The sequence below is a fragment of the Neofelis nebulosa genome, chromosome X, assembly GCF_028018385.1.
Source record: "Neofelis nebulosa isolate mNeoNeb1 chromosome X, mNeoNeb1.pri, whole genome shotgun sequence".
Classification (NCBI taxonomy): domain Eukaryota; kingdom Metazoa; phylum Chordata; class Mammalia; order Carnivora; family Felidae; genus Neofelis; species Neofelis nebulosa.
The window spans coordinates 15,867,790-15,889,519 of record NC_080800.1 but is presented as its reverse complement, the minus strand read 5'-3'; the positions used below and the strand labels follow the sequence as shown (position 1 = coordinate 15,889,519).

Here is a 21,730-nt window from a genome sequence, read left to right as displayed (position 1 = left end):
CTTTGGGCGTGTCACTTAATCCCTCTGAGCCTCAGTTTCCTCAGCCAGAAAGCGGACCTCACAGGGCTGCCGTGAGGATTTGCTAAGGTGCTGTGTATACATGATTTGTTGCTTCACCTTTGGTTGCTCTTTCTCTGACCTCGGATGTGGGAAGAAGGGCTCTCGTGACTGGGCCCAGTTTGCTGCTGGAAGAGGAACACCTTGATATGAGGTGGGTAGCAGTGGTGGAAAATCTGCCCGAAAATAGCTCAGAATTCACAATGGGTGAGATTTCAGCAAGAATTTTGAGGAAAAAAAATACGTCCTAAGTATTTTGCTTGCTGAAAAGTGGAGAAAATGGATCTGTGTCTGTCAAACCCTGCTGACATTACAGAAAACTCTTAATTTTCCTCTGAGTTAAAGGATCACCTAGAAATTTGTTTAGATGAGTATGTGCCATGGACATTATAAAGAGAAGAGCTTCACTATGATTTGTTTAATGTGTATTTTGATATGCTTCCTTATTGTACGTATGAGTTGAGAGGAAAGACCTGAATTGTTGTTCTCTAAATTCAACTGCTTTTGCTGTTAGAGGTTCTCAGTGTACCCCAAATTCCACCGGTGTTTTTCTTTGAGAGTCGGCTGAGGTGGTTTCCTTTTGCCCTGCTTTTCTGTGCTGTGGCAGGAGTCACAGGGCGGGCGTTGCCCTCATTTTTAGCCCTCGATTGTCATTTCGTGCAGCTTTCTAGAAAATGAGTCAGACACCCTTAGTGGGTGCCTGTGAGCCCTCCATGATTCCTGAAATAATACGCAAAGACCTGAACTATTTGTGTGTGTCCCTGGAAACTAGGATGAAATGTGGCAACCCAAATGGTTTGTTTTTTAGTTTATTTATAAAGAATTCTTATGGATTTAGGAACATTTCCACTTGCACAGAACACACCTGTGTTTAGCTTTTATTTCCAGTCACTCAAAAATAGCTCCTTCATCTGTGTTCCTGCCGCCCCCATCCCTGCCTTCGTGATTTGTGCTCAGAGCATGGTTGAAAGGGTTCAGAAGCCTCTGGGTCTGGTTTCCAACCAGGGAGCTCCTTGGAGAAAGGCTGACAGCAGCCCGGTACAGGCGAGGCCAGGCTTCAGCAGTGATGGTGGCCGCCATCGAAATGGCGCTCCTCGCCCTGGCCGCTGTCACATGGGGGAGAGGGAGCCCGACTGTGGAGAGGGCCAATGTTCCCGCCTTTGGCCTTCCTTGCCCACTGTCTCCTGGCCTCGGCCCCCCTAACTTGGAAGGAAGGGCTTCCCATGTGACCCCTTTGTAAATAAGGAACTCTATGTATTTCTTATTAAAAAGCTCCCCTGAGTGACCATGTCTTTGACCCCCTAATAAAGCAGACACAACCGCCTCCCCACCACCGCCGTTTCTTCATAGGCATAAGCCTATTTGGTAATGTGAAGGTGAACATTAAGGAAGATAATATTACTGATAAAAATCATGTGGCAGTGGAGATGGAGGGAAGGGGAGAAGCAATGTAAACCAGTATTGACATACGGGAAAAGAAACTGATAGATGCACCCTAAAGAAAGAGAGAAGCCAAAAGATTAGATAAAGGTAGAAATATAAAGTAGCTACTATAGAAAAAATACAGGGGGAGTTTCACCTTCTCCTCAGAGTATGTCAGACCAGGGACCCTTCAATATTTGGAACTTGACCTGCTGTGAAGGCGGAGTTAGGACTGAATACTAACTAACCCGGTCTCCTTCATCTCTACCTTCCTCCTTTCTAGACAGCTCTTGACCACCTAACTTAATAACAGGCCAATTTACACGCGCCAGCATGGTTTCCCAGTGTAGGATGCTTCCGGGTGGCTGGCACCAAGAGCCCAGGGCCCCTCGTCGCCATTCCTTTCCCTCATGGCAGTCCTGGAAGTTAGGTGGGACCGCGGGTATCCTGTGCACGTTGCAAAGGAGGAACCGAGGCCCAGAGCGTGGAGGTGGTCCTCCCAAGGGTCCCCACGTGGCAGAGCTGGGGCATGGTTGTGCTGCCTGGGCTGTCCGTGGGGCTGTCGGACGCTTGTGGAAGGTGGGGTTGTCACTTCCACTGGTGACTTGTCTTTTCACCGAGTCACACTCTGTTTCTGGCTATCTAGGGCAAGTGCCTATCAAATTTTCTTTCTAATTTAATGAAATCATCATTATTTAATCAGGAAAGTGATATTACCATGCCATTGCCCCCACCCACTTGCATTTTGGTGCCCATGATTGTGATCGCTTAGGTTCAGGACCATCCATGCCTTTATGATTCCATTGTCACCTCTCCGGAAATGAAAGATAATCAGTGCAGAGGAAATGATGACCTCGGCTCAGGGCTAATGTTGTTCTTTTTGTGCCTGAAGCCCTCTTCTCCCCCATCCTCCTTCTGCTTTCTGCCCATGTCCAGCATATTTTACCTTCCTCTTTTCTTCTGGGTCTGGGTACCACTTAGTTTTCTGTTTGCTTTTAGTATGAAAAAAGAGAGAGAGAAAGAGCGAGAGAGAGGGAGAGGGAGAGGGGGAGAGAGAGAGACAGAGAAAGGGAAAGACAGGAGTCTTGAGCTTCTTAAGTCATTCTGTGATTATAAGTTCTTTTGTTTGTTCTAATGTGTATTTTCCCTTCCTGCTTCCTCTGATTAATTCATTAATTGAAACATTTATTCACGAGAAGAATGTTTTCACACTTCCTTGCTTCCAGCCCCACAGGAAGTAAGGATGTTTCCTCAAAGAGAAGTGGCTGTAGGAATCTCAAGAAGGGTTCTCAGCTTGGCTTAAGTAAGTCCATCAGCTAAATAGATTGCTGGCCTTGACCCTTTCTCTCTGCACTGCCGAAGCTTTTAGCAGAGCTAAGCGTTAGGATTAAATGTGGTTTCAAGGGTGAGGAGTAAATTAGCACGTGTCACCCTGAAAATGATGACACGCTGACAGACCCATTAGAAGGACATGCTTTATGAGTGAACGAAGAAGTTAAGCACAGGTCTGGGATCATCTGGGTTTACATACATTTGAAGAATGTCAGTGTTTAGCAAATAAGTCATTTATGTCATGGGATGTGTTTTGTTGTTGTTGTTGTTTGTTTTTTTTGTTTTGTTTTGTTTTTTTGCAGTATGGCCTGTCTTGTTAGACTGCATATGTCCTTACTAGCAACAGAAGTCACAATATATCGTCTCCTCAGAGCATTAGAAATCCCAAGGAATACATACGGTTGACTGCTGTTTTGCTTCCTCTGTAACATAACCAGGACACGGGGACCGTTGAGAAGAATCCTGATACCATAAGTGCGTTTGATCAAAACTCTTCCTCCCTGAGCTTGTTTATTATCATAAACACAGCGTTAAATTAGATGAGGCTGGCGAACACAGGACTTGAGGTGGTAGAAAATCTCTCTTTAGTTTACCAGTAGATAGTCAACACAATAATAACACCCCCAAATTTTGCTGGCCATGATTGCAGATTTTCCATAGATGAGTTCTTCGCAGTTGATGAGAATCTCCAGCCGTGTATGCGTCCACAAGTTATGTGAAACTGTTGAAAGGGACCCTAGTGTTCATTCGGCATCATGATCATCTCTGTCCAGAGAGCTGTGCTTCAGTGGCAGGGCCTTAGTAATCCGTGCAACACCATCTTGGATACTTTTCTCCTACAACACACAGAAAAACCTACAGGTGTCTTAAGGAATTAGAGAAACTCTTTCTATTTCTAACCTTTCTGTTGGCATTACCCTGACAAGGCTTTTGTGAGAATCAGAGGAGATGTTGTGGCTGAAAAGGCTTTAGAAATCTAAAAGTTGAATTATAGTTACGCTCTGATAAGTTATTATGGGAAGAAGAAAAACAAATTCCCAGTGACTGGAAGTTTCCTTAATATATTGAACTGTCCTGAAATTTAGTTCAGTACTTTCCCTGAAATTCCCCTTTATTTCTTTTTTGACTTTTCTTAGGATAAAAGTAATTTATTCTAGTTGTATAGCCTCCGTCTTATTAAAGTATCTCAAAGATCTTTGCATTCACATTTGCATTTTATTAAAATAGGCCTTTCTGAGATGGAAAGTGGCATGGGATGCACTTTTAAATAATACTTTAAAATCATGTAAATACTTTCTCTTGAGGAAAAATGAGAAAAAAACAGATAAATAGATAAATACAAAGAAAAGTCAAAATCACCTGTGACCTCACCACCTTCGGATACCTCTCAGTATTTGAGCGATGTCCTTCCAGATGTTCTACACAGAGACACGCACACGTTATAGTTCAAAATAAAAATAAGATCGTATCATACACACTATTTTGTAAGCCTCTTTTAAAAAAATATATCATGCCTGTCTTTGGCAGCATGGCTAAATCGTTCCTTAGCATCCTAATATATGAAGTGTCACAGTTCTCTTTTATATTTAGCTTGTTTCTGGGTTTTCCTTATTTTAGACCATGTTGAGTGCAGTCATCGCTCTGTAAATTCTTGTGCACGTAATTAGTGCTGCCACTTTCTACTACTTGTGTAACCTTGGGAAGGTTGCGCGATCTGTGTGCCTCAGTTTTCACATCTGTGAAATGGGGGTGATGACAGTACCCACCTCCTGGTGTCGCAAAGATGAACTGAGTTTAAGTAGGTAAAGCACTTAGAATGCCTCACTTAGAGGAAGTGATCTATCAATGTTAACTGTTGTTATTATTTCCTGATGATAACTTGCTAAGTGTAATGCTGCCTCAGTTCCTTTTAAAGCTATTTAAGTGACGTTATGAAAGATTGTGCCAATTAGTCTCCCCACAGGAGTGTGTGAGAATATGTTTTCCTATCCTTGTCATCCCTGGATATTATCATTCTTTTTAATCTCTGCTAATCTGATCGGAGTGTGCATTTTTTAAAATGATTACTCAAGTTGAAAATTTTATGTGTCATTTTCGAATTGATTTTTATAAAAACACCTTACACACATGACATTAACCTGTCATCTTTCACATTTACAAGTGTTTTTTCTTCATTTATGACTCCTGGGGCTATTTAAGAAAAACACCATTAAAAATAAATATCTTTTGGACTTAAATTTTTTCCATTTTATGGTTAACTATATAGTGCAGTACAATTCATCCTTTTTTTTTTTTAATTTTTTTTTTCAACGTTTTTTTTTTATTTATTTTTGGGACAGAGAGAGACAGAGCATGAACGGGGGAGGGGCAGAGAGAGAGAGGGAGACACAGAATCGGAAACAGGCTCCAGGCTCCGAGCCATCAGCCCAGAGCCTGACGCGGGGCTCGAACTCACGGACCGCAAGATCGTGACCTGGCTGAAGTCGGACGCTTAACCGACTGCGCCACCCAGGCGCCCCACAATTCATCCTTTTAAGAACAGTTTTACTTAAGGCCTTTATATTTTTGTCCTAGTTGGAAAGAGTAGCTGGCTATTAAATGCCTTCCTTTTCTGCCTTCCTCAGGGCTTTCAGAGGTTCTATTTAAAGCTTCTCTCCTTACAAGCATTTTTTTTTACAGTGGCATTCAGAGAGGCCCTGAGGTTCTGCATGGTTATATATATATACATATATATATATAAGGATCCTCATATTCTAGATCAGAGCTTGGCCAACTTTTTCTGTAAAGGGCCAGAGAGTAAATATTTTAGGCTTTATGGTCTCTGTCGCAGCTATGCAAAAGCGGTCAGAGAACTAAATGAATGGATGTGGCTGAGTTCCAATACAACTTTATTTTTGGACACTCAGATTTGAATTTTGTGTAATTTTCACATTCCTTGAAATGTTCTTCTTTTGGTTTTTTTAAACCATTTAAAAATGTTTCGACTGTTCTTAGTGGAATGAACAGAAATAGGTAGCAGGCCAGATTTGGCCCATGGGCTGTAGTTTGCTGCCCCCTGAGATAGAATGTCTAGAAACAGACCCCCAAAATACAGCAATTAATTTTCAGCAAAGGAGCAAGGAAACTTTGACAAAGAAAGGATAATCTTTTTCAGAAATGGTATTGGCACAATTGGTAATCCATAAGCAAAACAAAAACAAAAATACCCTGACCTAGACCTAATACATACATTAACTCAAAATGGACCGTAGATCTACATGTAAAACAAAAAGCAGAAAATGTTGTTTATGAAAACATAGGAGAAAGAGTTGTTAGACACGACACCAAAAGCACAGTCCGTGAAAGAAAACACTGCCAAATTGGACTTTGGCAAAATTAAAAACCTTGGCTCTGCAAAGATACCCTTAAGAGAATGTTGGTTGGTCTTTTGTTCTTACAAGACCATCGGAGCCCCAATATTTAGTAAATAACTTCCTGATACGTGATTGCATGAATTTCAAGGACCTTGGTTTTGTTCTCTGTCTTCCCGAGAATATCCTTTGTAATACAAGACCATAAATCTCCTGTATCGGAGCTTTTCCCCCAAGGTGGCAAACAGATGTAGCCCCACTCTACCTACCAGGCAGGCCTGGACTCAGCTGAGCAGCCCAAGGGCCTGGATCCGACTGGGAATTGTGTTTTTCATTCCCTGCCCAAGGTCTGTAAGCTAAATTTGCTGCGTGTAGAGAAAAACATCACCAAACGAATTTTTATGCCAAGGAATAAGTTTTCCTAATAGAAAAACTGAAATGTAGATTTGTCTGGTGAAGAATAGAAATAGAAGGTAGGAATTTATGAATTTACCAATAGCTGCTGCAGCTGGCTTGGCCGATCTTGACGTTCATAATGATTATGGCTATGTCTTTCACCTCATATTCCTTCCTGGTCCTTATCTGTAAAATGAAGGCACTCCCCAACCCTCATCCCTAACAGCTTTCTTTGTTTCTCTTGGAGGTGGTGCAGGAGCTCAGAAAATCTCTTAAAGCATAATGAAAGATGCTTTATAAATGCCACTCTTTGTCAAAGAAGCAAAATGATTTTTATTATATCTGCTCCCCTTTTAATGGAAGAAAAGCATGTGTTGGGATGCAGAATATATGGTTTTCTAAACACAAATGCACATGAGAGCTCAGCTGTAGGATGCACATCCTTGAGAGGTAAACGTATTCTTAGCCATGTGCTTCAGATGAGCCGAAGGTCCCATTAGAAACCGTTTTCACAATTGAGCCTTAAGTGTTCATCTCAATGTAAATGACTTAACAAGTAGAAAAGGGGAAATTTCTATGAAAAAAATACTGATGTATAACTTTGCATACTTGATTATGTTTAAATGGACCAAAGAAATGTGAAAGTGCTTCCTTAATGAGTTGTGTTTTGTGTGTAATTGTTCACATGCCTTCATATGTTAATGGTTCCTATGGCGCATAAAGCCCGATCATGAGTACACAGGAAAGGTCCTCTCTTGCAAATATCTCCTTTTCACATGATGACTGTTTTTTTAAATAGATTTATGGGGGTAGAGGGTCTTTCACTCTGATACTAGAAAAAAGACTAAAAGCCTAAATATTTCCTGAAACTTGAGATTATATAACCTAAAAATAAAATAATGAAATCAGTAAGCTATTCCTGTGTATTTGTTGTGGGCAAGCGATACGGCCGCGCCCCAGGACTCCAGGACTTGCGCAGTATGAATGGTGATCCTGGAGCTGGACTGTTAGGGAATTATCTGTTGGGTGCTGTTCTCTGAAGAGGCTCCAGAGAGAAGCATCTTTTTCTAAGAGGGAAACAGGCTGTGAGTAACCAGGCCTGTGGGGCTTCTGCTCTGGCTTGTCTCCTATTAAAATCCCTTCGGGCTTTCCTCCTGCCTGCCTGCCTGCCTGCCTCTCATAATGTCTGTGGAAGTTCTGTTCTCTTTCTGGGGACTGAGATTTGATTTCAGCTTTTTGCGCAGTTCTTGCTGACATCCAGATTCAAGGGTTACTTCTGTAGCATTTCCTAACCCATGTGCTATGAGTGGGTTATAGGAGTATAGGGTAGTGATCCCCTCAGCTCTCCGGGTGGATGGAAAGGGCCTTAGGTAGCCGGAACCCCCTTCTGGGTTGTTGGCCTTTAACATTTGGCCTCCAGCAGTATGCCATCAAAATATTATCATTTTATATGCGTGCCATTATCTGGAAAAGGTTGGGTGACACTGACCTACTGCCTGTATTTCACTTTTGCATATAATGATGTTTAACACCGACTCTACTTTTCCTTAGGGAATATTCCACCTTCCTGTTAGAGAAAGGTGTCTATGACTAGCAGAGGAGACTCCAGGGTAATTAAAAACTCTTGTATGTCTTTTCATTTCAGAAATTCTTTCTCTAGGACTTCTTTTGGGAATTAGACGTTGAAATAGCTCAGACTTTTAAAGATAGAGCTTAAAGTTCGATTAAATCTAGAATCAAATAAATTCTTATTAAAGAAACAGCCTTTTTAAGTGAGTATACAACTTCTGGTTGTAGCCATGATGGAATCAAAGGTGTTAGCCTTACCCTCCTGCCATAGACAACGTTAAAATTGGACAAAATACATGAACCCACTGTTTTTAGGCATTGGGTAACACAAAGCATGGAGATGTAATCCTTGAGAGAAGTGTTCCACATCAACCCCAGGGGCGCTTTCTAAATTGCAGCATAGGGCACTGGAGCCCCAACAGAAAGCAGAGGACTCATCAGATAGAGGAAACAGAGATTATAATTCAGGGCTGCCCAGGTGACTGGACTTTTCAGGGCAGGCAATTGCAGAGGAGTGAGCTTTGCAAAGAAAGAGCTCCAGAAGGTTTTGCCAAATGCTAAAGTGTGCATCACTAGGGCAAGACCCCACCAGGCCCGGAAGAAAATCAGCACGGGGGAGTGGGTGGGCTGTGAGCTGAGTGAACATCCCAGAAGTCACCAGTGATGAGACATGTTAGAATTCTGGCCAAGCAGGGTAGAAAAACTGTGCTGAACATACCTGGCATCTAATTGAGAACCCAGGAGAGGCAGCCACAGGAACAGCCCCTCCCTAACCCACCCTAACAAAGCCTAAAACCAAGCTTTGACGGATCAAGCTGATCTGCACGTAACTTGCACACCGTAACAAAAACTCAACACGGTTACAAGGAAGGCCTCAAAACCCACTCTCAACGACGTAGTTTGCACAGTTGTTGAGAGCATACAGTCACAAATTACTGTACATATGAAGAAGCAAGAAAATGTGAGGTACGATGTGGGTGGCTTACAGAAGACATGGGGCATTTCTGAGTAGTTTTCAGGCATCTACACATGCTTCGATTCATATTGGCATGGCCAAGTGGAGGCTTGGTTACTGCTCTTTGTGTGTTCCTCATTCGATTTTTTATTACCAGTTATATATTATGTGAAATGAAAGAATCAGAAGTTAGTATTGCAAAGCCTATAAGTTATTGCCCAATAAAAAGTCAGGATTTTTTACAAGTTAGATGAACTCTTTGAGGTCATGAGTTCCCAGTGTCGCAAAACAGTGAATGACTCCCTAAGCCTTGACAATCCTAGGATGTTGGCTTTTGTAATGGGACATTTTCCTTTTTTTTTTCTTTAATTCTTTCATCAGTGTTTTATAGTTTTCATATTACGGGTCTTTTAACTCCTTGGTTATGTTTATTCCAAAGTATTATATTATTTTTGGTGTAACTGTGAGTGGAATTGCTTTTCTTAATTTCTCTTCGCTGGGGCGCCTGGGTGGCTCAGTCGGGTAGGTGTCCAATTCTTGATTTCGGCTCAGGTCATGATCTCACGGTTGGTGGGATCAAGCCCCGCATCAGGCTCCACACTGATAGCACAGAGCCTGCTTGGGATCGTCTTTCTCCGTCTGTCTCTCTCTGCCCCTCCGCTGCTCATGCATGTACACGGATGCACATGTACACATGCCCCCCCCCATAAACATTTAAAAAAATTCTCTTTCTGTTACTTCATTGTTAGTGTAACGAAATGCAAAAGATTTCTGTGTATTAATTTTGTATCCTGTGACTTTACTGAATTCATTTATCACCTCTCATAGTTTTTTGGTGGAATCTTTAGGATTTTCTATATATAGTATCATGTCATCTGTAAATAGTGAAATTTTACAGCTTCCTTACCAATTTGGTTGCCTTTTTTTATTTTTTGTTGTCTGGTTGCTGTGGCTAGAACTTCCAGTACTGTGTTGAATTATAGTGGTGAGAGTGGACATTCTTGTCTTGGTCCTGCCTTTAGGGGAAAGGCTTTCAGTTCCTCCCCCACTGAGGATGATGTTAACTGTGGGTTTTTCATATAAGGTCTTTATTATGTTGAAGTATATTCCCTCTAGACCTACTCTCTAAAACTTGAGAGTTTTTATTATGAGTGGATGTTGTACTTTGTGAAATGCTTTTTCTGTGTCTGTTGAGAGGATTGTATGGTTTTTATCCTTTCTCTTGTTAATGTGATATATCACACTGATTTGTGAATATCAAACCCCTGGGGCAACCCGGGAATAAGTCTCACTTGATTGTGGTGAAGGATTTTTTTTTAATGTATTGTTGGATTTCATTTGCTAATATTTTGTTAGGGACTTTTGCATGTGTATTCATCAGAGATATTGGACCTGTAGTTCTCTCTCTCTCTCTCTCTCTCTCTCTCTCTCTCTCTCTCTCTCTCTCTTTTTTGTAGTGTCTTTCTCTGGTTTTAATGTGAGGGTAATGCTGGCCTCATAGAATGAATTTGAAAGGTTTCCTTCCTCCTCTGTTTTTTGGGATAGTTTGAGAAGAATAGGTATTAACTCTTCTCTGAGTGTTAGGTAGAATTCCCCTGAGGAGACATCTGGTCCTGACTTTTGTTTTGGGAGAATTTTTTGATTACTGATTCCGTTCATTGTTGGTAATCAGTCTGTTGAGATTTTCTATTTCTTCCCGACTCGGTGTTGGAAGGTTTTATGTTTCTAGGAATTTGTCCATTTCCTCTAGGTTGTCCATAGAATTTTTCATAACATTCTCTTCTGGTCCTTTGTATTCCTGTGGTGCCAGCTATTATTTCTCTTCCTTCATTTCTGGTTTTATTTATTTGAGTTATCTTTCTTTTTTTCTTGATGAGTCTGGCTAAAAGTTTATCAGTTCCGTTTATCCTTTTAAAGAACCAGTTCCTGGTTTCATTGACCTGTTCTACTGGGGTTTTTTTTAATCTGGAATGTGACATTTTCTTGAGTGAGTTTGTCTCTGAGGCTGTCTCCTTGGCTTCTCTCATTAGCTGTGGTCTGCCAGGCATTTCTTCTAACGTTGAGATAGCCTGTAGTTTTCCTTTTTCCCTCTTCCCTCATAAACCATGATGTTGATGAGCCTGCTTTAATAACTGACTTATGGGGATGTTGGAAATTGTGAGCAGAAATCCCAGTCATGCGGAATAATTGCATCTCTTGGGGAGGCGTTAACAAGCAAAGGCAAAGCTGAGTGCTCCTGGGCTCTGGCTTCTGTGGATCTGTCTCTCAATAGCCCCCCTGAAGCTCCACGCAGAAGACGTTCATTAGTAAATATTAAACAGCACTTTCTGTACTGCTGGTGGGACGCTGAAAGTGTACAACACTCCCTTTCTCCTGGAGTGGTGTCTCAGTCATCAGAGGAGACCGTGAAAAACAGCCACGCTGGATAACTTCTGGGAAACTGGGACTAGGGCATGTGGGCACAGCTGGCCACCAAGAGCAGTGGCTGAGCGTAGTGCTTTTCTTTCTCGCTTGGACCAGCTGGCGAACCCATTTTCATCGTTTCATTTTTTGGTTCGATAGGTCCGTTTGTAAGCTACACATTCCCGTCTGAAGTCAAACAGGGCACTTACGATGTCTGAGAAAATGTGCCTTACGTTCTGGAGGTATTTTGAAGTTGTTTCCACAATTATAAACAAATAATAAATTCAGTAAAGATCAATAGGTAAGCCAGATCACAGAGGTGAAGCTTTCTTGAGTAGCTAATCTATACCTGCCTCTCCCTGATTCAACTCGACCTCACTTCTGGTGTTTGAAAATTGAGAGAAGTAGATCAGTAGTCTGAGGGAAGGTTGGGCCATCCGTCATTTCATCCATTCAGCCAGCCCTTATTCAGGATTGATATTTGCCAGGCAATGCTCTAGGTATTTGGTGGATACAAAAGTGTGAAGACAAGATCCTTATTTTCAAGGACCTGACCATTTTTGAGAATCTTACTATTCAAAGTGTGGTGCATGGACCAGCAGCATACGCATCACCCAGGGACCTGTTAGAAATGCTGAATCTCGGACCCGCCCTAGACCTACCGAATCCAAGTTGGCATTTTCACAAGATGCCGAAGTGGATATTATGTGCATTAAAATTTGGCAAGCGTGAGTCCAAATCATTGATTGTCAGCCTGCATATTAAGGACAAAGGAACCTCTAAAAAGTGCTGATTTCCTGGTCCGACCCCCTAGAAATTGGTGTGGGGTGTAGCCCCAGCCCTGGGAATTGTAAAAATTCCCCAGGTGATTCTCAGTGTGCAGCCAGCTTTGAGAAACCGTGAACTATTAGGTTGCTTTGCGTTGTTGACAAAAGGGAGCCCAGGATGAGGTTTTGGCTAGATCTTTTCACAAATTTACAATTCAACCAAAAGACAAGTTTGTCTTTTCTAAACATCTGTGGCGCCGAGACTAGAGGCAGACACACCAGAGCGCGCTTGGTGACTCTGCCAAGTTGTACGTCAGGGTGTGGCCGGAAGCTTTCCTGGCGCACTGTCCCTCCAGGTCTTTGGGACCAGTCCATAGAATCACAGTAATGATGACCACCAAGGTCGTGTCGCTCTTCACACCCCATCCAAATTGTCCTGTGTATCAAGAAACCGAGACCCAGAGTTTTGATAACTTGTGGACCACTTAATTCTCAGACAGCCCACATTGCCTGTCTTCCCCCTCTCCCTGCGATACCTCAGACACCCTGAGATAGGTCGGAGCATAGAGGTGGGAGCACGGCACAACTGAGGCTCTGTTTATTCATTCCTTAAAAGGAAAACCGTGGTTTGTAATTTATAAGGAAAAATACCATATTTTACTCTGATATCTGCCTGGTGATGAGGCATAGAGAAACCATTTTTGAGGACTTGGTCATAGAAGAGTGAACGTTCTGTGTCAGAAATGTCATTCTTTCCATACCCTCAACTCTTGATCAAGTCCAGGTCTCCTTTCCTCTCCTTTCCTGTGCCACTGGAGCTTATTTCTAATGATCGTTGTTCTGGAAGCTTTCTTTCATCTATGTGCTGATTTTTCACTCTCTCCCGCTGCAAACTCCTGACTCATTCAGAAGCTGCTCTGTTTTCCTCATCCTTATTGGAATCTTAAAATCTGCTAGGGTGATCATCATCTTGGGTTACATCTTTGGTCCCGGTGTGATTATTAATAATGTCCCAGGTTTGAAAAGAAATGACATGGTCACCCTTACATCTTCCAGTATTTTGGCCATACCTCCTCTCTCCTCACTATCTCATTGTCCTGCTTTCACTCGCCTTCTGCCATCCTCCCTGGGGACATCTACTCCACTCTGATGATATTCTGGCCTCACAGATCACTGACCCGCTGTCCCTTCATCCTGCTCCTGCCTCTCACGGGTGCCATCTTGCCTCATGCCTCGCATCGCTGGTAAGTCGATGTTGGCTGGGAGCCCTCTGGGAGCCAGACACTGCCTTCACTCTAAGCACCAGTTCTTGAATATTCTTTTCCATGACCCCAGCTTCCCACTCTCCCTCTTCCCTTCCTTCATGCTTGGTGATCCTGCCTTTGACCTTTCTCATTACTTTGGTTCATGCCCTCATTCTCTTTTCAGGCTACCCGGTTTGTCTAGGTCCCATTTGTTTTTAAACCTGGCTTAGCACTCCTGCCGGCGTTTCTGCGTCATATTGATCCACTGCGTCTGCCTCTCCCTCTAGCCTCTGAGCTTGGGAGTCCTGTAAGGACATTATGATTTTCTGTTTACCCCTGAATGCCTCTGCTATCCTGCATGTTTTCAGTCCTTAGCAAATAAATTGAATTTGCTGTTCTCTTATACTTCCAGAAGCACAGCCCTCCTACGAATAACTGTCTCTTCATTTCCGCCATCAAAAGGCTAGTTCTTTTGCCTGGTTTGTTGAAGAAGATGTTTTTTCACTTCTCATTTTGCTGTCAGAATTGTTCCTGTTCCCATTAGATTAGCTTCTTTTGCTAGGGGGTAAGAAGCGCCCCGGTTCTCTACCGGTCTCTGCCCCCTCCAGGTACCTTGACCCTGGGCTGGTTTCTGTCCTGCAGCAGGTTCCCTCTTCCGCTTTCCTTTGGCACACTTTGGCACACTAAGGCACACTGGCTATTTTCTTTTTTTTTTTTTAATTTTTTTTTTTAACGTTTATTTTATTTTTGAGACAGAGAGAGACAAAGCATGAACAGGGGAGGGTCAGAGAGAGGGAGATACAGAATCCGAAACAGGCTCCAGGCTCTGAGCTGTCAGCACAGAGCCCGACGCGGGGCTTGAACTCACGGACTGCGAGATCATGACCTGAGCCGAAGTCGGCTGCCCAACCGACTGAGCCACCCAGGCGCCCCCTGGCTATTTTCTTTTTGGAATGCACTTATCTCATCCATGAGCCCTGAATTTGTCTTTATACCAATCAGAACAGTAAGACAGATTGTGTTCTACCTTCACGCTTTCCCTCTCTTACCTTGAATTACACAATGATTAGTACTGTTAATGTTATCCTTCAAAAGCAGAGTATAGACGAGCCATCCAAGCCATTCATTCACCACTGATGGGAGATATAATAAATATGTCATATGCACTGTTTTCCCCCGTAGGCATGTATGAGTTCTAAAGTTATTCTGGATATGCTTCTGCTTATTAAAGTTTTCCTCATTGTTTTTCTTACATATGAAGGAAGAGGCTTCATCGCAATGATTCTTGGGTTACTGCTTGCATGAGACTAAGGTGAGGCATGGATTTGCACCAGTCAGAAAGTTGGAAAGAAGCTTTTTAAAAGAAATGTAGCACTGAACAGTATTTAAGTGCCTTTTGTGGATGTAATTCTGTATCAGATGCTCTGAATTGAATGTGCAGGGAAGTTCAGTCATCACATAAGCAAACCCTTCACACATGAAAAGATTTAAGATTATTTGAAAAACTGTTAATGATTGTTCCTCTTTCGTACCAGACCTCTTGGTTGATACCTGTCATCCAAGAGGGCCTTGTGTAATATTGTGTGGGGGTCTTTCACATAAATCTCTAATCTCCCTGGAGTTAGGGATCATGTTCTTTGCAGGTTTAATGTTTGGTGCCTACAGAAAGAACTTAAATGTACTTTGCATTTAATAGATGTTTGTTGAATTGAATATCGTGAAGTGCAAATTAACACAGTTGTGAGTGTTAGAGAAAAGCTAAAGCGTTCATCAATATCACTTTACTGAAGGTGAGTTTCAAGTTGGGTTTTGAAAAGAAGAGGGACTTGTCCGGAAAAAAGAGGAGAGAAAGGTGCCAAGCATTTCCTCAAAAGCAGAGCCTTCTGGATTGAAAGATTTCATTCCTAAGGATTGAGAGTATAGAAATGTCACACCCTAGGCCTTCCCAAGATTTTCTGGGGTTGTGGATGATGATGTCTTCTCAGGTTTGGGAGAACGGCAGAAGCTATCCTACTCTGCCACCGCCATCCCTGTCCGTGAATCCTTTCTGTGGGGACTGATGCTAGATTGTTTAGGGAGTGATGTGACATGAGTGGGGCCAGAATACTTACCTGGGCTTCTCTTTGTTATTTTTCAAGAAAGATAAGCATTCTCTCATGTTGTCTTTTGAACTCCAATTTGTCCTGGGTAAGTCTGAACTTGATGTTTCAAGTGTCTGTTTTTTTGGCGTTGGTCTGGACTAGAATTTGCCATCTGTGATTAAGGGCCCATTTCTAAAATCCACATCCTCTTCTGAAGGGTTAGTTTATCTCTGTAAACAGTTACCACTATTGGAAGGGAGGGTGGTGCTCATTTACTTCTCACCTGACGTGGGCCCTCTCTTACATACAGTCATCATGAGTTAAGGTAGATGGAGGCTACCTTGTCCTGACTGCAGGAGATCATAGGACTTAGGGTTAGAAAGAGTCTTCATTGATTCCATAAATATTTATTACATTGGACATTGTGCGGTGGGCTGGGGGCATAATGGTGACAAAGCCAGATGTGTTCTTCACCTTGCTAAGATGTATGATGGAGCAAGGCACCTGTGAGTCACATAAGCTGTGGCCCTCCGGGGGTCTGCAGCAGGACCCTGGGCCAGCTGCACATCTGCTGCTTGAGCCATCCTGGCCCACTGGTTTTGTAGAGGACCATGAGTGTCTCTCCATGGGCCCTGGGCATGATCTCCTCACTTTGCTGAACATCTCCTGCTTCAGGCGCAACTTTGAAAGTCCTGTGTGTGACTAGCACTTTTTGGGAAGCCTTTGCTCGTTTTCGGCTCTAGCAGGAAGTTATCGATCACAATCTGAGAACTGGATTTTTACTCAAGGGCGTGTAATTAACAGCACTGTGTGTACATTGTCCATAAGCTGGGCCGGAAAAAGTGCCCAAGTGAGGAGGTTTGCAGTAGGCCAGGTGAGTCTTGAATTAGGGTGGTTCAAGTGGAATTAGAGCCGGGGGACAAATGTGAGATACATTGTGAAACCAGAACAAACTTGCCTTCCAACCAATTGGATATGAGGCCAAATGGAAGTGGTTCATGGCATGAGGTTAAGCGTCCAGGAGAACTATGAGGCCATTAGGCTCAGGACGGAAGCTTGGCACAGGCCGAGCTCTCACTGTCTGCCTGATACCTGGCACAAAATAGGCACTCAGTAAACATTTGATGAGTGAGTGAACAGAATAGGGATTACTTAAAGGGAAACAGGTTTGATCTAGAAGAATGAATAGATTTTGTTCATTCATTTAGTAAGCAAACATGGAATTCTGTAAGGTGGGAGAAGGGCTTCTCATGATGACACCTGTGCCCCATCACCACCGAAAGGAGAAGGTGAGGAAGAGCAGGGCGTTCACGAGCTTGCCAAAAGTGGATTTTTCTCAGGCTTGGCTGACTCTCAACACAAAGCCCTTTTTTCATTTCTGCAGGCTTTGTGACAGGCCAAAGAGAACCTTTGTGCATGTGATACTTTCTAAAGCATGTTTGCTGTTAATGAAATAATTTTATTTCAGTAAAATTAAGACGAAGAAGGTACATATCCTCCCATCTTTAAAAAAAAAAAAAAATCTTCTAGATTCAGGGCATCCGGCAGCCACACTGGGTTTTGAGTCTGAGCAGCTCTAGCACACTTGTGCTCTCCTTCTCCCGTCTGACTTTGAGGTTGATGCTGACCTGGTCTCAGTAACCACGGTGGATGGGTTGACAGTGGCCTCCAGGAAAGGGCCTCCATCCCCTCTAACAGGGTGTCAGACCTCCCTGGAGGGTGCTTGTCCCGTTTCTCACTCTCTGCTCTCCTGTTTCCTAGGACTGCATCGACGTGGGCTGGTGGGAAGGAGAGCTCAACGGCAGACGAGGAGTGTTCCCCGATAACTTCGTGAAGTTACTTCCACCTGACTTTGAAAAGGAGGGGAATGTAAGTGTTCCTGGCTTGGATGTCAGTGCTCCGCACGCTGTCAGAGTGGTGGCTTCCCTGATGGGTCTCGGGGTGAGGGGAGTTTAGTGGACCATTGAAGAGCACTGACATTTTAGTTCGATGGACCTGGTTTCTGAGCCTTCGGCTGTTCTGTACGCTGGGTGAGAGTGTGAATGAGTTCATTACCTTCCACAAGCATCAGTTTCCTCATATGACAGCTAGTGACAGTGATCCTTATTCTCGTGTACAAAGCGCTTGGTACAGTACCTAGAACATAGAAGCACCCACATGACAAGACCTCTTGGGTGCTCCATTTAAGTGGACCGCCTGCATCCTGTGTCGTATGTCCTTGGCGGTAGTGAAGTGCCCAGTATCGTGGAAGTGGCTGAAAAGCACATCGTGAAGCTGAGGACGCAGAGCGAAGCCAGTAATGTTCCTATACTGTGTGTATATACGTATACACCCCTGACCTGTTCTCTCTTTGCGGGGACCCATTTTCCTGCCGTTGTTTAAATGAACCAGAGTCCATCTTTGCCTCACTGCGGGTGTATTGTTTCTCCGATGAGATGTAACAAGAGACGTTGACAAGTTAGAAGCACTTTACATTATAAGGGGGCAGCACCTTGGTCTTTTCCATTCTGTCCTGCACCTCAGGGCTCTTGGCTCAGGCTTTCACTTGACTTCCGTCTGCCTTTCTGGACTGGTTTCTCTTTGTGCCCATTGGGGCTCTGCTACTGGACCATGAACCTGACTTGGACCCATGACCATTCCCAGGGAGCTGACGTTTATGAAGGATAGCTACATACTGGTGGATTGGTTGGTAAGAATACGAAACCGTGTCAATGGTGTGTGTGTACTGCTTAGATGAACACACGTGATTGTTCGAGAAGCTGCATGGTACTGGTACCCACCAAGGTTATGCCCCATAGATCTTTAGATTGGTTTTCTTCCTAGGGCCACACCTTCTACGCTTTTGCACAGGTCACTTTCTTGTATTATTTAGCTGAAGAATGCTCTGTTCCGCACATGTTGTGCTCTCTTGGAACTGAGTTTGGGGTTCAGAGAATCTGGATTCTGATTCCTAGTTGTTGGAAATAAGCTCAGGGAATTCCTAGGCTTATTCCCCACACCTGGTGTTTTCTGTATCCCTGACACTTAACTGCTGGTCCACGTGCCACACTTTATCAGCATTACCTGGAGCTTGTTAGAATGTTCAGACTCCGCTCTAGACCTGGCGCATCAGAACCTAACGTTTGAACAAGGTCCTCAGGTGACCCGTTGACGTGTTACACGTGACACATTATAATTTGGGAAGTACTGTTTCAAAGTCATGACAACCCCACCTTCCAGTTCCCCACGGTATTTTAGGAGAGGAATAAATTCTCAGAACAGAGAAGAGCTCACCATTCAAGAAACAAAAAAATTCTAGCAAGCAAAATCACTTGAGCCATTTTTGCTAGATGGTCGCAGTGGTGGGTTATCAGTTGACAGAATCCATCCCTGAGAAAAACAGATGCTAACGTTTAGTAATGACTGGATCATAAATGGTTTGAAACAACAGGACACAGGGTTGAGGTTTGACAGACATTTACAGAGTGTAATGGTTGTGACTCCAGGCTACAGCATCAGACAGACCTGGGCTTGAATCATGGCCCCGTCCATTACTTGTTCTGTTCCAGGTCATCTCACTGAATGTGTCTAAGCCTCAGTATTTTCATCTGTAAAATTGTGAGAATAATCGTACCTACCTTGCTGAACTGTTGAAAAGATAGGAAAGCTTTAGCATAGCTATGTGGTGCTTGGTAAACGTCCCATATATGTTAACTGTTAGGGTCTTTGTGTAATTATCGCTCTGTTATCGCAAGTGTGGGAAGGCTCCAGCTCAAACTGTGCTGTAATGATGGAAGTCTGACTCTGGTTCATCTTGCTTCGGCTGTCAAATCAACGCAGTTATCTTGATGTCTTTATGAGCTTCCCTGGGAATCCAAATGCATCTGAGAACTTTGATGATAGCCTTTAAAAGGAAATCTAATGCTTTATAAAATATAGTCGTAGAGACAAGCGGGCACAGAATGGCATAATCTTCATGTAATTTCTCATCTTTTTTCAGGATCTGCTCCCTGGCTGTTATGTTTTGTTTATTCATTCATCCACCGTGTGTTTATTGGGTCCCTTCTCTTGGCCTGACCATCTTGCTGGTTGATGTGTGTACACACACTTCCTGCCTTTGTGGGCTTAGGGTCTGGCAACGGATCTGATGTTCAGGGCCACAGAGACCTGCCAGACCTTTCCAAAAGGACACTGAGGGTGGGCCTCTTCCAAGGAGTGGAGGGGAGAGGGCTGTCCTGACTGCCTGTTTGACCCTTCTCACCCATCTTTACAAGCCTGGTAAAAGGTGTTCGTGTCCTGAAGCATTTGGATGCCATGTCCTTCGTGGCCAAGGACATGGCCACGGAACCTGTGGCCAAGGAACCTTAGCAAGCATGCCGCCCTACTGGTTATTTATGACCTTCTTGGTTCTGATTGATATAGTATGATTTTGAAGGCTAAGGTAAAATCTGGATAATTCTTTTAACAAGTGGGCAAAGCCTGTGGTTGCCTGCATTGTGGCACCTTGCCTTACAGTTCCCGGTCCTATTTTAGTGAGGCAGCAAATACACCAGGTGAGAGAGATTCCATGGCATACTCTTCTAGAAGCTCTGCTCTGTTACATAAGGTATTAAGGGAAGACTTCTACCGAGAGAGTGAAGTTGTTGGTGAGGAGTAGACTCAGCTTGCTCGTTGAGGCATGCACGCTCTTTGCAGCCCCATGGGCATCTCGCCAACCTCAGACAAGCAGCCACCGTCTCTTTGATAGGTCTTTTAACCTCGTCCCTAAGAAGCAGAAAACTCAGTTGGGGGGAGCAATGGTCGTACCTGTCAGACAAAGTAATACGTGCAGCTGAGAAGTGATTGTGTGATGTGGCATTTAGCTTTTAGAAAATGTAAAGTCTTACATACTCTTTATCCCCTCCGGCCTATAAAACCAGCCAACCTGCTGTGCACTGGCCGTTACACCAGCCTTTATCGCCACACGCAGAGTACTGGTGAGCTGGTGACAGCGTGTCGGGAGCTGGGGGTGTTGTTTGCCGAGCCGAGCCGTGTGAAGATGATTGGAATCATTAACACAAATGCGCCGTGTGAATGACAGAGTCTGAAACATTCTGCCACTGGTTTCAGCACATGTCATCTTGTCTTGCCAGTGGCTGGGGTTGCAACCATTCACCCAGAAAAGAGGACGGTCTGGGATGATTAGGGTAGACGGCAGCAAACCCCATCTCTTCTGCAGCCGACCTCCTGAATCAGTAGGCATCGCGGAAGCATTCTGACGAGGCTGGCCCGTTGCTGCGGCGGTGTGGACCCAGGTGGTTACCACAGAGCCTTCTGGAATTTCCTGGAGGGCTTTCTTTCAGAGAGCACTCGGCAGATTCTCTCTCACCGGGTGACAAACGCTTTGGGGCTTTCTCTCAAACTATTCCCTGTGGGGGGAGCACCCGCTGATCTCTTGGTGCATATTTTAGAGCAATTATGTAAGCTATTTATGAGAGAACCTAGATTCAATGGCTGTCTGTTTATTTTGAGACTTGACAGTAAAATTGAATATCAAAATGGAAAGATTAAATATGCTGAGAGCTCTATTGAAGCAATCAACGTACGTGCTCTGTCATCATCATTGAAGGAAAACGGGGAACTTGGGCTCTCAAGAACAGAGAACTTCTACTGTCATTAAAAAAATAGAATAGATAGTCTGAAAGATGTTTCTGAAAGATTGCTTTTTAAGAAAAAGTCTCAGGCTGCAGCACTTCAACAGAAGCTGTTCAAATCACCCAAAGAAAATGTTACTGTGCTAGTATACGTTGCCGTGGAGGACTCTTCTGAGTATATACCGTGTCAAGAACCAGAGTGCTGCGAAGGTTCCCAGAGGCATTTCCATAGCGAGTGTTCTGCAGCGGAGGGTCTGCCTCTCAGGACCGCAGAAACCTTCCATCAAAGATTTCTAAAGATGCCTGTGGCTGTGATGCAGGCTCACCTTTGCCAACTCACAGAGACTTACCCAGTGAGCCGACTGCCAGCTTACTAATTGCAACAAGAACGGAAATGTCAGCCAGTCTGGAACGCATGGGCCCGCCTGCCCTGGGCATTTGCTCCCACTGGGCCTGGCTTTTTCGAAGCCAGATTGTACAGGAAACCACATGTACTTGGTGCTGTCTGGGAGAGCAAGGAAGGAAAGCAGGAGGAGCCAGTC

General features: G+C 43.8%; 1 protein-coding gene across 10 annotated transcripts in view; it reads left to right on the top strand.

Moving 5' to 3' along the window:
* SH3KBP1 (SH3 domain containing kinase binding protein 1) overlaps window positions 1-21,730 on the top strand; it is a 334,814-nt gene that overhangs the window by 250,301 nt on the left and 62,783 nt on the right. For all 10 annotated transcript variants that reach the window (XM_058714793.1, XM_058714795.1, XM_058714791.1 and 7 more), the window contains one exon: window positions 17,338-17,445. In XM_058714793.1, coding sequence (XP_058570776.1) covers window positions 17,338-17,445 — 108 coding nt within the window. The remainder of the gene's footprint in view (window positions 1-17,337; window positions 17,446-21,730) is intronic.